The sequence below is a fragment of the Halichondria panicea genome, chromosome 11, assembly GCF_963675165.1.
Source record: "Halichondria panicea chromosome 11, odHalPani1.1, whole genome shotgun sequence".
In the NCBI taxonomy this organism is placed as follows: Eukaryota; Metazoa; Porifera; class Demospongiae; order Suberitida; family Halichondriidae; genus Halichondria; species Halichondria panicea.
Window position 1 is genome coordinate 3,232,867 of NC_087387.1, and position 17,536 is coordinate 3,250,402.

At 40.0% G+C, this 17,536-nt stretch overlaps 2 protein-coding genes across 6 annotated transcripts; one reads left to right on the forward strand and one right to left on the reverse strand.

The window, feature by feature from the left end:
• The first annotated feature begins 48 nt into the window (after positions 1-48).
• On the forward strand, positions 49-7,997 carry LOC135344664 (polyglutamylase complex subunit TTLL1-like). 5 transcript variants are annotated; one of them, XM_064541911.1, is made up of 16 exons: positions 49-227; positions 1,002-1,079; positions 2,568-2,676; positions 2,742-2,763; positions 2,808-2,873; positions 2,932-3,074; positions 3,127-3,231; positions 3,354-3,432; positions 3,493-3,621; positions 3,685-3,793; positions 3,992-4,135; positions 7,241-7,281; positions 7,333-7,378; positions 7,486-7,595; positions 7,677-7,730; positions 7,782-7,997. In XM_064541911.1, the coding sequence occupies exons 3-16, from the start codon at positions 2,571-2,573 to the stop codon at positions 7,897-7,899; spliced, it is 1,272 nt and encodes a 423-aa protein (XP_064397981.1). In that variant the 5' UTR covers positions 49-227; positions 1,002-1,079; positions 2,568-2,570; the 3' UTR covers positions 7,900-7,997. The 5 variants fall into 5 exon arrangements, with proteins under 5 accessions (XP_064397981.1, XP_064397984.1, XP_064397983.1 ...); XM_064541914.1 differs by having other exon boundaries at positions 7,683-7,730; XM_064541913.1 differs by having other exon boundaries at positions 1,005-1,079.
• On the reverse strand, positions 7,921-17,510 carry LOC135344662 (src substrate protein p85-like). Its single transcript, XM_064541909.1, has 15 exons — positions 17,395-17,510; positions 17,040-17,134; positions 15,861-15,937; positions 15,182-15,314; positions 14,680-14,787; positions 14,432-14,539; positions 14,258-14,368; positions 13,825-13,935; positions 12,769-12,879; positions 12,453-12,519; positions 12,336-12,394; positions 11,397-11,729; positions 11,286-11,331; positions 11,168-11,223; positions 7,921-8,189 (listed from the first exon to the last, which is right to left on the reverse strand). The coding sequence occupies exons 2-15, from the start codon at positions 17,124-17,126 to the stop codon at positions 8,112-8,114; spliced, it is 1,485 nt and encodes a 494-aa protein (XP_064397979.1). The 5' UTR covers positions 17,127-17,134; positions 17,395-17,510; the 3' UTR covers positions 7,921-8,111.
• Between the last annotated feature and the right edge of the window lie 26 nt (positions 17,511-17,536).

Below are 17,536 nucleotides of genomic sequence, written 5' to 3' on the forward strand. Positions count from 1 at the left end.
GAGACCTACCGGTAATTATAGCCTCGACTCCAGCCCCTTCGCAGACAGAGTATGATCCGGGATCCGGGAGTGGGTTTTTCATCTAGACCCCGGTTGTCTTGGAAGACCAAATAAATCTCCCCGGACAAAATCTGTCAAGAGGCTGAGCCGGCCACAGGTGTTTCTTGCTCGGTCTTCATGATATAACCACCCACCAGCTGCACAAATCATCCAAGCATTGACTACCAGTAAGTTGTGGAATGTAGCAGCTAAAGTGGCAGTTTTGTAGGTTTCTTATTAATAGTGGTAGAGTTATAGTCTCATGAATCATAGATAGATGCATGAATCAGCCGCACTTGGAATGTCCGTCTGAGCACTTTAGTCATGACTTTTTTGGCCAGGTCGGAATTCCGACCTGACCAATCAGAGCGAAGATTGAAGGAAATAAAGAATGATAAGAAGCGTATGCGTTCTATACAGTAGGACACATTTATAGCTAGCCGCTAATCAGCCTAACTGTGGCTACTGTTAGCCAGTCAAAGAGCTATAGTAAGTTTAGTTGACTGCACAATAGTGCTGTGCAACCTTTTCTTGTTCTTTTAGCAACGTTCTTGGAGCAAGCCAAACAAAAATTCATAGCTGCTAGTCAAGCGTTCGCGGTTGACCTTTTGCATGTGTTAAATTCTTTTGGTTTTGACACTGACGTAATAATAATTAACATTCCATTGTGGAATGACCTCTACACTAAAGTGCTCGGACGGACTTTCCAAGTGCGGCTGATTCATGAGACTAATCGAGTTATAGCTAAAATTAATTAATTGCTTGCCAATTAACACACATTGGATGTTGTGTACGTGTAGAAATAAATATCTACCGTAAAACCTCGAACACTTTAATAATTACGAAGCCAGAGGTCACTTATTTTATGAACAATTTGTGTTGAAGACCTGATGATGATGATGATGATGGAGGTAGCTCTACTAGTCTACTTGCCTCAATTTCTAAAACCATGTATTTTCCAGTAGGTTAGAATCGAGGCTAGGGTGTGGCTACATTTAGGACGCGCCAAATTGTCAATGCAGCTGTCGCCACTTTTATAGGTAAGAAAATTATCTAAGCTTGAGGGTGTCACATAGAGGGTCGCCTTAATTAGAGGTTTTACGTACGGTACTGATCCTGACAATGTTTACACTAAAGACTTAAAGTCCTAGATAAACATGGTAACAATATGATACTACCTACAGATCACATCATAATGGCTGCTTCGTCGGCTTCTATTAAGAAGTTGCTCCTGAATTTATTCCCACACTTCTCGATTGCTGTTGCTGCACTCATTATTTCTGCCCAGTTAGCAGTCATAGGGCTTGTGCTTGTCAGCCCAACAAGTCTTGGGTTGTTTGAGAAGATTTACTCTCGTGGCACATTCAATGAGACAGTTCTTTTGAATGCAGGGCAAAGCATTGGCCTTGGTATTGCCACAATCCTAATCGTTTTAGAGGGTGTTTTGTTTGGACTCTGGACATCTTATCTAGAATTGCGGATGTCCGTTTTCAGTGCTTACCTATACATTAAGCCTTCTATGGAATCTGAACCAGAAACAGATCTTTCTCCATCAACAACACGCCCGTTGGTGCAGCAGCAGGACCCTGTTAACTACAGCACTTTCCTTCAAAGTCATGTTCCTCCTTCATTCAGATTAAGCACTTTCTTTAGCCTTGATTCATATCTGAAAGATTTAGTCAAGAAAAGAATTGCTCATTACATTGCTGATATATCGTTTGATGTTGTCCAATTCCTAATGAAATGGACTCTTGCTATTTTGGTGATTCGCGGTAACTGGGTGTCTGTTGGAGTCACCATAGCTGGTGGAATTGGCTACCCTATTATACAGTTTTGGAGGAGCCTTCTTGCAATAGATGGAATGAAGACAATTAAACCTTCTGTTCCTGCACGTTAACGTTAATTATGACCCCTTCACATTATGTGCATTATAATTTTGTTGTAGCTATACTCAATGTATAAGTATGTTTTGTGCGAACTGGGAGTAATGTGTGTTTTGCTGCTTGTTTTCTTGATTATAATGAACTACAGTGTAGATTATACATAGACTTATACATTACTAACACACATCTGTAGCTAGTGGGGCTTACTTAATTATGACCCCTTTCATTAGGTATAATTATAATTATGTCCCTGCCGATCGTTCATTATAATTAATTTTTATTGTACATAATTATAATTATATATACCTAATTAAATTAGGGATGTTTGCGTGAACTGGGAGTAATTCCTGCCTTGTTTTCTTGATGGTAACATTCGCTGTAGCCTCGATCCCAGGGCTACATTCGCTGTAGATCTAAATTTATAATTATACAGCCTGCATGCCTACTCTTACATGTAGTACCGGTAATACATCTGTTTACTGAAAGGCTGTACCCAGGGCCAGGCTAAAAATTAATGCTGATAATATTCGAAGTTAGTGCCATTAATTTACATGTAAGTAATAATTAGGCCCTTTATAATATGTTTTTTTATATTATAGATCCAGCTATAGCCTGCCTATAAAATTATAACACACATGTTTACAGGATATGGCTGTAGCTAGTGGGGCCAGGCTAAAATGGACCAGTGACCTGGACAAGAGTGTACTTGTGACTAACTTTGAAAAGAGAGGCTGGGTGAAAAGCTCATTTGAAGGTTAGGTGGACGTACATACATGTACATTATTATTATTGCCTTAATTATTAATTATGTTCTTGCAGACGGTGATTGGAACTTTTATTGGTAAGTTCATTTCAACTTGTGTGCTGGTTCACCAGCCTACACAGGTGCAGTGTGTATACAGTCCGTTCAATCTTCAGTGTAGATTCCGGAATTAGGCTCAGTGATAATCAGTAAGTTTGATTTTGTTGTGGGTGAATGCATGTGTGCAATATAATTATTTGATCTCAGAATGGTTTGTCATTTCCCCAATTTCTATGAGCTCACTCGTAAGGATTGCCTTGTCAAGAATATTAAACGTTACCGCAAGGATCTTGAGAGAGATGGAAGCAGTTTAGCAGAAAGAGATGAACTGGGAAGATACATTCATCTGGGTATGTATCGCACAAAAGTGTGCCTATAATACTATTCATAATTATGTTTCAGATTTTATCCCAGTAACGTTTATGCTACCTGCTGATTACAACATTTTTGTTGAAGAGTTTAGAAGAAATCCAGCTACAACTTGGATCATGAAGCCTGCAGCTAAAGGTTGGAATGCATCGACTTGTGCTGTATGGTACATGTATATATTTCTTTCCAAAATGTGTTTGAACTGTCTCTAATTCAAAATCGGCCATTGTACATGATGTACCTTTATGCCCCGCCCTTAGCGCAAGGAGTTGGGATATTTTTGATCAACAAATTGTCACAGCTGAAAAAGTGGTCAAAGGATAACAGTAAAGTGAATCTGTGAGCTTATTGTGTTCTTCTATAATTATACACACTGTGGTTATATACATGTACATGTAGGGTACCCCATACGAAGGAGGTGTACGTAATTTCTCGATACATTGAAAACCCTCTGCTAATCGGTGGGAAGAAGTTCGATCTTAGGCTGTATGTACTGGTCACTTCTTATCGACCTTTGAAAGCATACATGTAAGTTTGATGTTTCTCGTAAAAATACACATGCTGTTTTCTTTTTCCCACCTTTACATGTAGGTACCGTCTTGGATTTTGTCGGTTTTGCACTGTTAAGTACAACGCCAGTGTGAATGAACTTGACAACATGTTTGTTCATCTCACAAACGTGTCTATACAGAAACACGGAGTAAAATTAATACTAATACTGATACTGTAGATAGAGAGATACCTAGCTATCTCCTTATAACATTTTTGACACTTAGATGTATATTAAAGCGAAAGTACATGTATAATACTCACCAAGTACTAGAAACAAGCTCTACGATATCCAATAATTATAGATAATTATATTATATACAACTATTGCTCTGTTGTTATTGTCTAGGATGAATACAACGACAGTCACGGAGGGAAGTGGACAGTGGAGAATCTCAGACTATTGCTAGAGAGTACTCGTGGTAAACCGGCCACTGACAAGCTTTTTGATGAGATGCACTGGTTGATTGTTCACTCTTTAAAGGCTGTGCAGGTTTGTTCGAAGTGGTAAAAATCTGTCACGTCATTCTAATGCACACAGGTAAATTTAACATAATTAATGCAAATGAATTCTTGAGTAAAGCCCCGTTTACGCGAGACCTTCAACCACTCTGGGTTCGTGTAAACGGGCGGGGTAGCCAATATTAATTAACCCACCTGTTGACTTGAGTCAGTTAGTCGCGAGTGTAGAGGTGTTTTACACGTCATGTTTGTGGGGTGTTCCAAGAGTAAGCCTATAATATTAGCCCACTGTTTGTAGTTGTTTTTGCTACTCAGAATAATCTGACCAGGATTTGACGGTGCGTTGCTATACACTACATTGTCCAACGTTTACTATGTAATTGATGGGTGTTCCTTTCTAATGTACGGTGGCTATGCACACTTACTGGGTAGTGTTCGAGGTTCAAGGCTGTGGATGATTCAACTGAGGTACGCAAATGTGGGTTGGTTCGAAACTCAAGATTCGATGCTCTGGGTGATTCAACTGAGGCTACATTAAAGTACAGAAATTCACTTTCGAGGGTACGGTACATTTTTTGCAGTTCATTTGAGGCTAAGTTAATTCGAGGGTACGACAATTCGTATGGCACTCCCCATCTCATTGCAGTCATATACACATCACCTGTGTATGTGCATGACATCATCGATCTGCTCTCTCTTCTGTTAACCAGTGTACGTTAGCTTTACTGATTTGATAACTGTGTTTGAGCTCTAGCATGGCAAGCAATGTCATGTTATGTACAATATACACAGTATCGTCATTGTTTGTCATTCACACAATTGGAGTATTCATAGCTAACGCAGAGAGTATAATATTATAGACATTAAAGCAGCATTTCCTCTCTGCAAAAGTATGCAAAATCTATGCAGCTTGTCAAACACTTCGATCGACTTTGACAAGTTGCTTCATGCTCGATACCCTTTTATTCGGACGTTTGCAGAGAGAAAATGCTGCATTAATAATTATCTTCTCTCCGCGTTAGCTATGATTACTCTAACTGTGTGATATTGACAAACATGATGATAAACAGCCATATAAATGATTGAATGATGAGCGCCATAAGCCTCGGTTGAACTGCAAACACGAGAAGCCGTACCTCGAACTGACGTAGCTTCAGTTGAATCGCTCACAGCCACAATCACAGGTATTTTCGACACCTTGGTGCTGCAATTGGCTCCACATTGTTGACATGCGATAAAAATGTTGGCTAATAAAACAGTATTGCCCATTGGCCAATCATAACGTCTTGCAGCTACTGCGCTAATAATATACTCCACATACCATATTGCAACTTCTGGAGGACGTTGCATGTCCAACACCACCTGATTCCCTGCCTGGATAACCATGTTCGAGGGAAGTGATCAAAGGAAGTGAGTAACCTACAAACTGGCTCTGCCTTTCTGCTTCAGTGGATAGGGGAATCATCAATCTGGCATTAGATTGCATCACAACATGCAAATAAGGCGCCTATCACATCTCCCCTATAGTTGCTGACATCATTGCAATGAAAGGGTCCAGGCCGAAGAGAAAGCTGAAGGCAACAGTTCTACCAAGGCTTATCGACAAGTAAGGCTATGCTGTTTCGCCTTTTTCCAAAATGTTGCCACCAACCTCGACTATCCCATTGCTCGACTGTTGCCACAGACAATGCGTATCTACAAATCTGTGCGAGAGGGTAGCCGGCTGCTATTTAAGCTGCCTACAAGAAACTTGAGGACATAAAAAACGGCCTATAACCCAAAGGGTCAAAGACATCGAGCAAGGGGTTTTCACCCTCCTCGTCTTTTCTATGACAGATGGATTGGGGTAAGGCCACCACCTTCTATGGCAGACATGCTTTTCTGGAAAGAACAGTTTCTGTCATGATCAGTTGGTTATGGCTACTGTACTCAAGTGCATCGGTCTCTTTAAATCACTGACTGTCCTTCTTGAGGGCTTGGTCCTCTAACCATAGATAGACTACTCTATCTATGCTCTAACATACGTGCTCTCAACAAAACTACTATATTCTTCCTAGCGGGAAGTGCGGCCTGGGATCGAGGCTAGGTCAAGTTCCAATGTAGAACTCGTTTAGCTGAGTCAGTGAGTGGTTAGGCTTGAGCAGTTGTGAACATCATTGCAAAGACAACAATACTATAGGTAACTGCACGTTACTGTAAGCATCACATTGATATTCACGGGCAAGTACGGTTGTTGTGGGAAATTATCCGCCCAAGAAATTCCTGGACCAGTTCTACATTGGAACTTGACCAAGGCATTCTTTCAGATAATGAACGGCTGGTCTCGTGGCTACAAGTCATAAATATAATTATACATAAAATTACTGCATGGGTGACGTAAGATGTCATTGGGCGAGCCTAAGCGTATGTGTGCATACATTAAATTTTTAATTGCACCAAATTTAATTGCACCTGCAATCCACTGACGATTAAGGCTGTCACCTGTTTTACACGGCAATGCATGGTGACAGTTCATCTTCCTTATAATGATGATGGTGTACATACAGGTAGTGGTCATAGGTAAGCGCCAATAGTTTTTCAGAACTTTCACCTGTATAATCATTTAAAGTCATGTACTCTCTCTGGTTGTTGTACTGCACACAAACGCGCGTGCGCACATGCAATACAGAACGCTGCAGCTCACTTCGCTTTGATTACTGGGAATATTTCTCTATATGACAGGGTCAAAGTTCATACTTCTAGCAATCAGCCCACTGTTTGCGTTAGTCTTACACGAAGAAGGGTATTTAATTATGTGCATAGCAGTCAGCCTGCTAATTCGTAATGTTATGTGGGTGTGGTTTTAGTGGGTTGATGATGAGGTTTATATGCAATCTAAAGATCCTGGCAACTGAGAGGAGGAGGTACGACACGAGTACTTCGATCAGGCCTGCATGGTCACATGCAAAATTCAAAAGTAATGTCATTGATGCATGTGACTAATTAACGTCTATAATCGAGGTACTCGTGTCGGACTTCCTCTGGGGACAACTCGTCCACATGCACACTGTTGACAGGCCCTTCTTCGTGTGACAGTCAGGTTGTACAATGAGAAGCTCATATAATATACCACCTGGATTTAATGTATCCCTTGCAGAATGTATTGTCAAGTGATCGGCACTGCTTCGAGTGCTATGGGTAAGAAAAAATATGATTTATAATTATGCTGTTACTCGTTAATGAATGCAGATATGACATCATCATCGACACTGAATTAAAACCATGGCTAATTGAAGTTAGTATAATTATGATTATAATTCCATAACAATTATGCATCTAAAAGACTAATTTAAAGTGCATGCGTGTGTTCACTATTATTAATTCTAATTTGTGTGTGTATAGGTGAATGCTTCGCCTTCCCTTGCGTACACAACGGCAAGTGATCGCATCATGAAGTCGTGTCTGATTAATGACATTATTAATATCATCTTGCCACCTACTGGCCTTCCAGAGTGAGCATTATTAATTGAAAATGTCCTGCTATAAAATATTATGACGAGTAAGTGGGCCACCGTGATCAATATGTATGTCAGCATTAGGTGGTCAAAGATTCCTAGCAGAGAATCACTTGGGAAGTTCGACTTGCTGTAAGTAACAGTAAATGTACGTTTGTTTATGTATTCGTATTTTTACTGCAGCTATGACGAGGAATTAGCTCAGGCAGATGCTAGAGAGCAAGAAGTCAAGTCAAGAACCAAGCAGCAACGATTTAAAGGTCATCATGAGGGAGTGCGTAAACCACCAACTTGGAAGTAGTGCAACGTGATTTATATAGCCTTAAAATATAAATTTTATTATTGTGTTAAATAATTATTATACCAATGTACTGTGGTAATTAGTGTTATTTTTCTACACTGTACAAAAAAATGTGCTGGAAACTGCACCACTAATTCACTAGAATGTATACTACACACACAATTTCTACAATCTGGTGTAAAATAAAACAGCTCCACTGAAACGGTAGCTAGCTAGATTATTTCAACATAGTTCGCAGGAAAAAGTCCTCTATTGCCATTGATCTCACCAATCCACCAGCCTTCATCCACCTATATAATAAATAACACATTAGTATTTTTTAGTGGCCCGGTATACAGTATATATATACATATAGCATAATTATAGGTCCTATATATAATAGCATATAATGTCCGTTCTACTTGTTCTATAATTATTTTGCGGTTATAATTATTACCCGAGGCACGCGCGTGCATGGGCAGTCATGGGTATAGTAGTCGATCTGCTGGTTTGTTTGTGATAGCTTTTTCTACTCACCTGGATGCCACAGCACTACTGCGTTTACAGCATGGATAGCATTCACACAACAATATTATCTTGGTTTAAATATAGTGGCAGATTTTGTTGTCGAGCAAAAGCTAAGAAGCTTGAACTTGCACGTTGGCAGCTATACACGTGGCAGACTATTTATTTGCAGCTGAAGTGATCCTGTACCATGCAGGAACAATGGAACAGGGTCACTAAAGTTGAAAGCTAGAATTGTGACTACACAGTTGTTGACTGACTCAAGCTGGATCCTGTACTCCAGCAGCCTGGCAGGAGCCATACTGTAACACCTCGATTTAAAGCGACCCTCCAAATACTTATGCGACACTCAGGAGCTTCAGCAATTTTTTGACCTCTAAAAATAGCGACAGCTGCATTGACAATTATTTTTTAATGTCGCGTTCTAAATAGAGGTAAATGTAGCCACTCCCTATTGTAGCTCACTGGAAAATCAGTGTGTTTAAGCGGCCTGAAATCGAGGCAAATAGACTCTGTAAAGTTACCTCCAATTAGATGCGACCCTCTAAATATGCGACACCAGGACTTCAATATAATTTTTCAACCTCCAAAAGAATCGACCCCTGTGGCTTCTTTAAGACTCCAGGTTTCCACAATGCATGTCTCGTGTACAAATGTTTCAGCATGCATGCCTCTCCAGTCTGGTTTAGTTTTATTGTTCTTGAGTTGCTAGTTAAAATGTCACGATCACGCGCCAATGTTACAACGCATGATAATAAAAATTAATCTCTAAGTGTAAGTATACGTGAACCTCCCCCTATAATTCTAAATGCTATATATATAGCTTTGTTCCTATATACATACAAACTGTATAATGAGGCCCGATTATAAGCGAACATATCACGTGTATCTCGATATACATGCTTGTGATAGAGATCTAGTTAGAATTGCCGTTTGCTCTCTTTCCAACCAATGCAGATGGCTACATGTACATTGTAGCTAGTGAGTCACCACTTGTCATAGAGGCATCCGCTTACAGGGCGGGGCTTGAAAAGACTGCATTTATAACTTATTTTATAAGTGCATCCTCGAATAATTAATTGCATAGAGCTTTGCTAATGACCCCATTAACGCAAATTATTCTACTAATCCCGGTTTACAGTATAGCTGTAGCAGATCGCTGCTACATGCATGTATTATCAATTAAGACAATCAGAGGCAGTAAGCACAACGCTATCTTACATATAATTATGTTGTCGCACAAGTATAGTAACATCAACTAGAGCACTGAAGTGGAAACCCTCGGCTGGTGACATGATAACTATAGAAACCGAGTGATATATAATACAACTATGTAGTATTATGACTGAGCAGCAACTCAGGAGCAGTAAAACCGGAGGCATGCTGAACTATTGAGAACGTGGTACGTACATGACATATGAGACATGCACTGAGGACTAGGATCACAGAAAGGAGCCTAGAGTCTTAGAAGTAGTTAACCTGTAGAAGTATAGCTCCTGGCTAGTTTTTGCTGGCAAAGGAGACTACAATTCAAGAGAGGCCACTTCAAAAAAGGCGTTTATTAGCCCCAGCTAATTCAACAACCTTTAGTTTTGTTCTTTACCTCCACAAACTCGAACTCTGCCATGAGAAAGTCTTTCAAAAGCACTAACAAGCTGCTATCTAGCTAGCCTCGAGACCAGGCCGATTAAAATACGGCCTGGTTTCTATTGCATGGGTGATAGTACACATGCGCGAACTGAGTTACTTTAGTAAACCTTCGTAAAATTATACCGTAAACTATTTTGTTTACTAGTTTCTTTCCGTATTAATTTTAACAAATATTTGTCTCCTGTGAAGCTGTGGCTTATGCTCTCTATTGCGTTGTCGAGAAGACTTACTGGCTAGCTGTGGCCCTCTATGGTGTTGTCGAGAAGGCTTGCACACTAGTCTGAAGCCAGAAGAATTAAGCTCTCATTTGTACAGAAACCAAGTTCAAAACATCACGACCATCCAACCATCATAGAGGTACTATTATAGATGAGAGCCTCGATCTTCTGGTTTCAGACTAGTGTGCAAGCCTTCTCGACAACACCATAGAGTGCCTATATATAGATGAGAGCCTCTTCTGGTTTCAGACTAGTGTGCAAGCCTTCTCGACAACACCATAGAGTGCCACAGCTAGCTAGCTAGGCTATAAAAGCACATAGTAATAGTACGTGGGCGTGTATGGACCACGCCTATGATTATTTACACATGCAATAGACACCAGGCGTATTTTAATCGGCCTGGATTCGAGGCTACTATCTAGCTAGCAGCTACCGTAGATACCAGTATCAATATGGCTGCCATGCACATGCAGAGACATAGCTTCTGAGGCTAATTTTGAGAGCATCTTCTATTGCGCTGAAGATGATGGGCTAAAGGGAGGCTACTATTTGAGTGCGACCTTTATAAAAGAGTAGTCTCTGATTAAGCATATACCGTACAGCAGGTAATTTTTGCGAGGTAAAAAATTTGTTAAACTCGAGAAACGGTGGTTTTTGTGAGTAAAAATTCGTTTAGTCTCGTTGCCTGCCTGCATTTTTACGTTCCCGTAAGCCACGTACGCCTACGTTAAAATTTCGTGGAGGTCAGCTTTCCCACGAAAATAACGAATATTTTACCCCGAAAATTACCCGCTATACGGTATACGATAATTATTACAAGAACAGTAGTCGTTTACGACTACTGGATGTCTAGCATTATAGAATGACACTTCTAGTTTTCAACAGAATTGACGTACCTCTTCGATATTCATAATTATGTCTCCTGGGTCAAAACTGATCTCATCATCACCAGCTAATTGGATGGAATACAATTGAACTTACATTGTGCATGCACAAGTACATGTACTGACATACCTGCTTCATAGTCATACACAGCTTTAGCAGATTTCCCACTACCATCCTGCAGGTACAGGACATGCATTGGAATGCTCTAACTGCACTTACAAAAATAATGTGTTTTCTTACTTCTGGCTGTTCTTCATAGCCCTCTTGAGGCTGCTCATTGTAAGCATCCTCCGGTGGTTGCTCATCATAAACGTCTTCTGGTTGCTCATCATAGGCTGCTGTCTGATCATCATAACTCTCTTGGGGCTGCTGATCATAGCCATCGTCTTCTAGCGGTTGGTCACCATCGTCTTCTTGTGGTTGGTCATCATAAACTTCTTTGGGTTGCTCCTCATACCCTTGGTCAGCGCTAAATTCTTGTTCTTCTTCATATTTGGGTTCTTCACGAGGGGGCTCACTTACTACAGCTACTGGTTCTCGTGGAATGTTTACAGGCTTACGAGGTGGGGGAGGCTAAATGTGAGAGAAATTGTAATGTATTGGTGGTTTGACTTTATGGTAACATGCAGCGGCATAAGGAAATATGATTGTTTGTGTTTGTCCGTGTGTGTGCTCTATCTACTCTGAAAGGTGCAATGCAGTAGGTTTCTAGCCACGTTTTCTTAGTGTAAAGTTTAGTTCTCGAGTTATGGCTACTTTTGTTACAGCAAAATCTGTTGATAATTAAATAGCTGGCATAAAAACTGCAGACAAACCGTATACATTGTGTAAGTTAGCTCGATCTGTACTATACAGCGCTATATATAGCTAATTCTATAAAGAACAATTTTTGTGTAGAATTGCTAATTGACCCACGAAAACAGCGAAATTTAAGGCCCTAGAAAATCTGCCATGCCCAAGTCTGAAGGGCAGTCTGACAATTAATCAAAGCAGGCAAAAATTTGTCATAACTCGAGAAATGTACGAAATAAAATCCCCCAAAACGTGGCTAAAAGCATATACTTATAGAAGAACCTGCATCGCAACTTTAGAACAGTTACAGGAAAACACATTGAAACCCCCACACAAAGTACCATACATGCCTCTGGACAGCACAGCATAAATATACATTCACCTGACCTCAGGGTTAGATGCTGCCATGTTCTCAAACCTGGCACGAATGTTTCCAGCTTGACCTTCTGGTGAGCACAAAAACGGTAGATAACAGTACACTAAACATAACAGTTATGTACTAACTTGAAACTCCTCTATCCGTTCTTAGATCGCTTTTAACATCTTGCATATCATCGTAACCTCCAGCAGACTAGATATACATGTAAAATTTCCACGAGTAAAAGTGCAAACTATTTGAATATAGTGCATATTAATATCCTACAGAAAACAGGTAACATAATTTTATCAGGACGGGTAGTGGGGTCCACAGCATTAATTGCTCAGCCTGAAAAGGCATGGCGTTTAGTCGCTACCATGCCCAATAACCAAGTAACATGGAAATATTGCAGCCCAGAAATACATGATTGTAGCACTAATTGTCAACTCCACACAGCCTTACAGCATCTTGGTTTCCTGTTTCCACACCATACTTTCCTCCGAATCCCTTGGACCCATCACTTTGGGACTGATGTTTTGACAAACCAGCCTGGTACTCAAAACCCACTGCTGACTGCATGATTTGTGAAATGAGATCACACATTCCTATATACATATGTATAATTATGCGTAATATTCTATGTCGCATGCTACCGGCATTTCCAGCATGTTATACATGTATGTACCAGTAACCTTCATGTTACGTACATGACGGTTTTCACAGTATGCATGTTGACATGCTTGTAACATGCATGTGATTTGCGCTTAAATTATGGTGGTGCTGTGATTACATAAATTACGGTATTATAATTATACATGTACATGTATGAAATAAGAAGACAAGACTGTATTAATTATAATACCGTATTTACTTGATTAAACGCCCATGGTAAAAGTTCTGTAAACGTTCATCTTAAATAATCGCCCATGTATGGGGCGTGACACTGTGGGTGGAGCTGAATTAGCATGTGGAACCAGTTGCAAGCATGACAGCATAGAATAATAGATACTATTTACGATGGCAGAGAGAGAGATACCGACCACTCCTACGACTTAAGATTTAAGCTGAGAGCTGTGGTAACAGCCAAAAAGAGCATAATAACTGCTGCTGTGCAAGAGTTTGGAGTAGACATAACAATAAACGCCCCCTCAATAAACTTCGATATGAAATAAACGCCCGGGTGTTTAATCAAGTACGGTATATAATTATTATCTTTCAGAATGATAATTCCATAGGAGTCACACATGAAAGAGAATCAGCCCCCTTATAATAATTATATATCACTGCACGCTACTGTACGTAACATCACCACCAACTTATGTTCCAAACATTCATGTTGTCTGCATGTCACGGATTTTGCATGTACATTAACCGCATGTGTAGTATGCGTGTGCATGTTCCATGCGTAAGCCCATACCGACAATAACATTTGTGCATTCACGCATGGAAAATTCCCCAAATTTTGTTGCATGTACATGTACATGCTGCACACTTTTTGTGACCAGTAGAATAATTTACCTGATCTTGGTGTTCTTTCTGTACACCGTACTTCCCTCCAAACCCTTTGGAGGCATCACTCTGTGAGGTATGATGGGCCAGCTTCTCCTGGTGATCCCAGCCAACCGCATTCTAAAATTGGGGACAGGGACTCAGGGTGTCATACAGGATTTTAAAGTACATTTAGAATGGGGAAATAAAAGCACGCGGAGTGTGTCGCCCGCTACCGGGAACCCAGGGGCATGTCCCCTGGAAAATTTGTTAATTAGGTGGTCTTAGGTGAATTCTGGTGGGTTTTGGGGTTGCCTTTGCATATACAACAAGTACCCGAAAGAAAATTTAAGGGGGGGGAATTTGAGCCAGAGGGGGATACCCCCTTCCCCCTGTATGACATCCTGCAGGTACATGTATATCTTCACCTATGCCACGTATGCTGAGAGGAGGTGATACATACCTTGTCTACTCTGTCTTTTTGAACACCATACTTTCCACCAAAGCCTTTAGAAGCATCAGTCTGCGACTCATGCTTTGACAAACCAGCCTGATAATCCCATCCTTCAGCACTCTATCATTTACATGTCATGTGATACAATTCAAACTTACATAATTGCATAACATGCGACGTTACCTGATCCTTGGTTTGCTGAACTCCAAACTTTCCACCAAACCCTTTTGCACCATCAGTTTGTGAAGCATGCTTGGCCAGGTTGGCTTGATAGTCCCAACCAACGGCAGACTAACATGCAGAAAAATAAGCAAGTTACGAGTACGTAGCATTATGAATAGAAACAGCACAACATCTACATGTATCCTCTGTAAAAAAATTGCAAGCTAGCACTCTGCCTACAGATGTACAGTAGATAAAAAAATGTTTACCTTATCTTTAGTCTGCTGAACTCCGTATTTGCCACCAAAGCCTTTAGCAGCATCTGTCTGTGACTGGTGCTTGGTAAGATTGGCCTGGTACTCCCATCCCATTGCCGACTGCAAACAATAATTATAGTGCATGTAAATCATCACATGATAATCGCACCTGCATTGCGACTGTCAAGCAGACAGAGCAGTCATATACACACACAGATGCAAACAAAATACACTACTGTATAACATGTACGCTGTGAATGTTGTACCATGTAAGCCGTTCCTACAATGTAACACGACAATAATATGTGTGCATGCATGGAAAACGTCCCAAAAGCATGCTTGTTCAGGCTTCTCCCCTAAACACTTCAGCTCCCCCCCAACAGTCTTTTAGCTACTAATTATATAATGGCATTCAAATTGCATTCTGACTCAACCAGCTTTTAAATTACCGTATTTCTTGTGTGGCTACACCTAGAAGTACATGTATATGAACCAATTAAAACAAACAACTCGCCTTGTCCTGTCTATCATTCTGCACACCATAGGTACCACCATATCCTTTCGCAGAGTCACTTTGAGAGTGATGAGCACTTTTAGACTTTAATTGGGTATCTTCTTTTTTTACCCGCTCCCTGATCTGAGACATACTACACAAAAGTGATACCATTGATACAACATTTAGCATGACAATTAGATGTAGTGTGCATGTAACACGCATATGCATGTTACAAAATGTCATAAAAATTAATTATGTTACGTTATAGCAACATTATAATAGTTAGCAATATTATAATACACTTAACATTGCTTTTCACAACATCATACGTGTTATAATACAGTTAAGCCTCGATTATCCGACACCTGGTGTCCCCGGAGAGCTGCAGTATTCGGACACTAGAATGACTCTCAATTAGTCACGCCCATCAAAAATTCGAGTAGCAAAATTATCAAAAGATGTTCAGATCTAGGAAGCAAGCTATACTGTTGGCTAAGCTGAATTTATACAGCTAGTCGGGTAATAATTTTAGCGTTTTTAGATCTTTCTTTGTTTTTAGGGTTTAATTTTGGCAGATTTGCAGCAAATTCATTAGCACAATATTTGTCAAAAGATGAGCTGAATGTAAGTTTAGGAGTCATATACAGACGAAACAAGGGCTAGCTTGCTTAACATACTGGTTGACTTGTGTACTAACCTGACAGCACCAGTTCTTTCATCTGATCCTTCAATAGTTTTTGAGCCCCATCTTTGTTCTTGCTCAGAAACATCATTCTATAACGATATTAAATCAGTATGATTTCAACAAACATTATACGTACCCATTCTCGGTAAACATGTATGCATGCATGGTTAAAGCAATACTGAAAATGATCTCTAAATACACAACATCCTAAGTTCAACAAAGGAGTGCTAGTGTTCCTGAATACATGTATATACTATGGCCATCTGTCATACCTGAATATACCGTAATACAGTGGACTAGAGGACAACCTCTTTATAACTATAACACGGATTGAAATCACTATCTAAGTACACAGAAACAACCTCCCACAAGCGGACCTTCTTGATTCCAGACAGAGGACAAGCTTCGTGCTTCCAACTGACCAACTCTGTGCAAAACTGCCTCTTATAACGGATAAATTGGAAACCACACCCATATTTTATATCCAATATGGTAGAGGTCGTTGCAATGTTATTACTAATCATACTGCCGTTTTGGCATGCTGCAAAGAATGTTTTATATCTTTGATTTCAGCAAGTTCCTTGAACTAGAAATAGGGTCCATACAACAATCCATACAACAATACATGAACAATACATGCTACATGTATCTGTATCTATAATTCCTTGATATGGCATAAATATAAACCTCCCACCGGAGGACAAAAGCTCTGCTCCAAAAGTGACCTTTATTCGGAGGTTCCACTGTACCTCGGATTCAGTTTAATATGAAATATGTGACACGTAAACTTGTATACATAATCGTTCGACACTGTTTGGAGGTGGACGTCAACAAAACAGTGTCTATATTTTAAAGGCTTGAACATATTTAATCTGAAGTACTACGTGTGTATAGCTAAACTAAGCTAGAGCTCTGCTAGATAATCAGTGCGCATGCGCAAACTTTTCCCTTGAGGCTTGACTACAGCACAACAAGTTTACTTTGCTTGACAACGGGATACTACATGTACTGTATGTATTAAAGTTGCAGGTATACTAAGTCCCATAGTATACCTCCTCGATCACTAAGGCACTCAGAGGCACTTTTCTCATGTACTTCTCATGCTCATGTAGATCTTATCTACTAGTGTACGTCTAAAGAGTAGACTGTCTTCTATAGCTACCAGAATTTTGCTCACTACAATTAACTCACTACAAAGTCCGGGTCTGTCTCCCAGTCATCATCATCAGCTTGAGTGATTGTCTTCACTTCTTTTGATCCTAGTTGAGATCTCCACATGATGGAACCTACACATGACGGAACCTACACTAAACAAACGGTAGTTCTGCAGTTGAATCCAAAAGATTATACACAATTCCGTCGCTAGAGTATTAGGCCTATATCACACTTTTACGAGATGATAAACCCCACAATGCAAAGCTAGTATATTAAGGATACTACTACAAAAAATCTTTCATTAATATTTTTGAGACAATTTTCTCAGTTTTGTAGTCTACTCATTGTGATACATGTTCTTGTCTTAGGTATCAAATACAAGAGCCTTTACCTTAGGCGCTTAGGTACCTCAAGATCACACAAAGTCCCACTCGAGTCAACTTAGTCACTGTATTACTGCACAACTTTATAGAGTAAACGTGCCCAATTATAGTAAAAACCCCACCTCTTTGCGAAAAGTAGGTGGAGTTTCA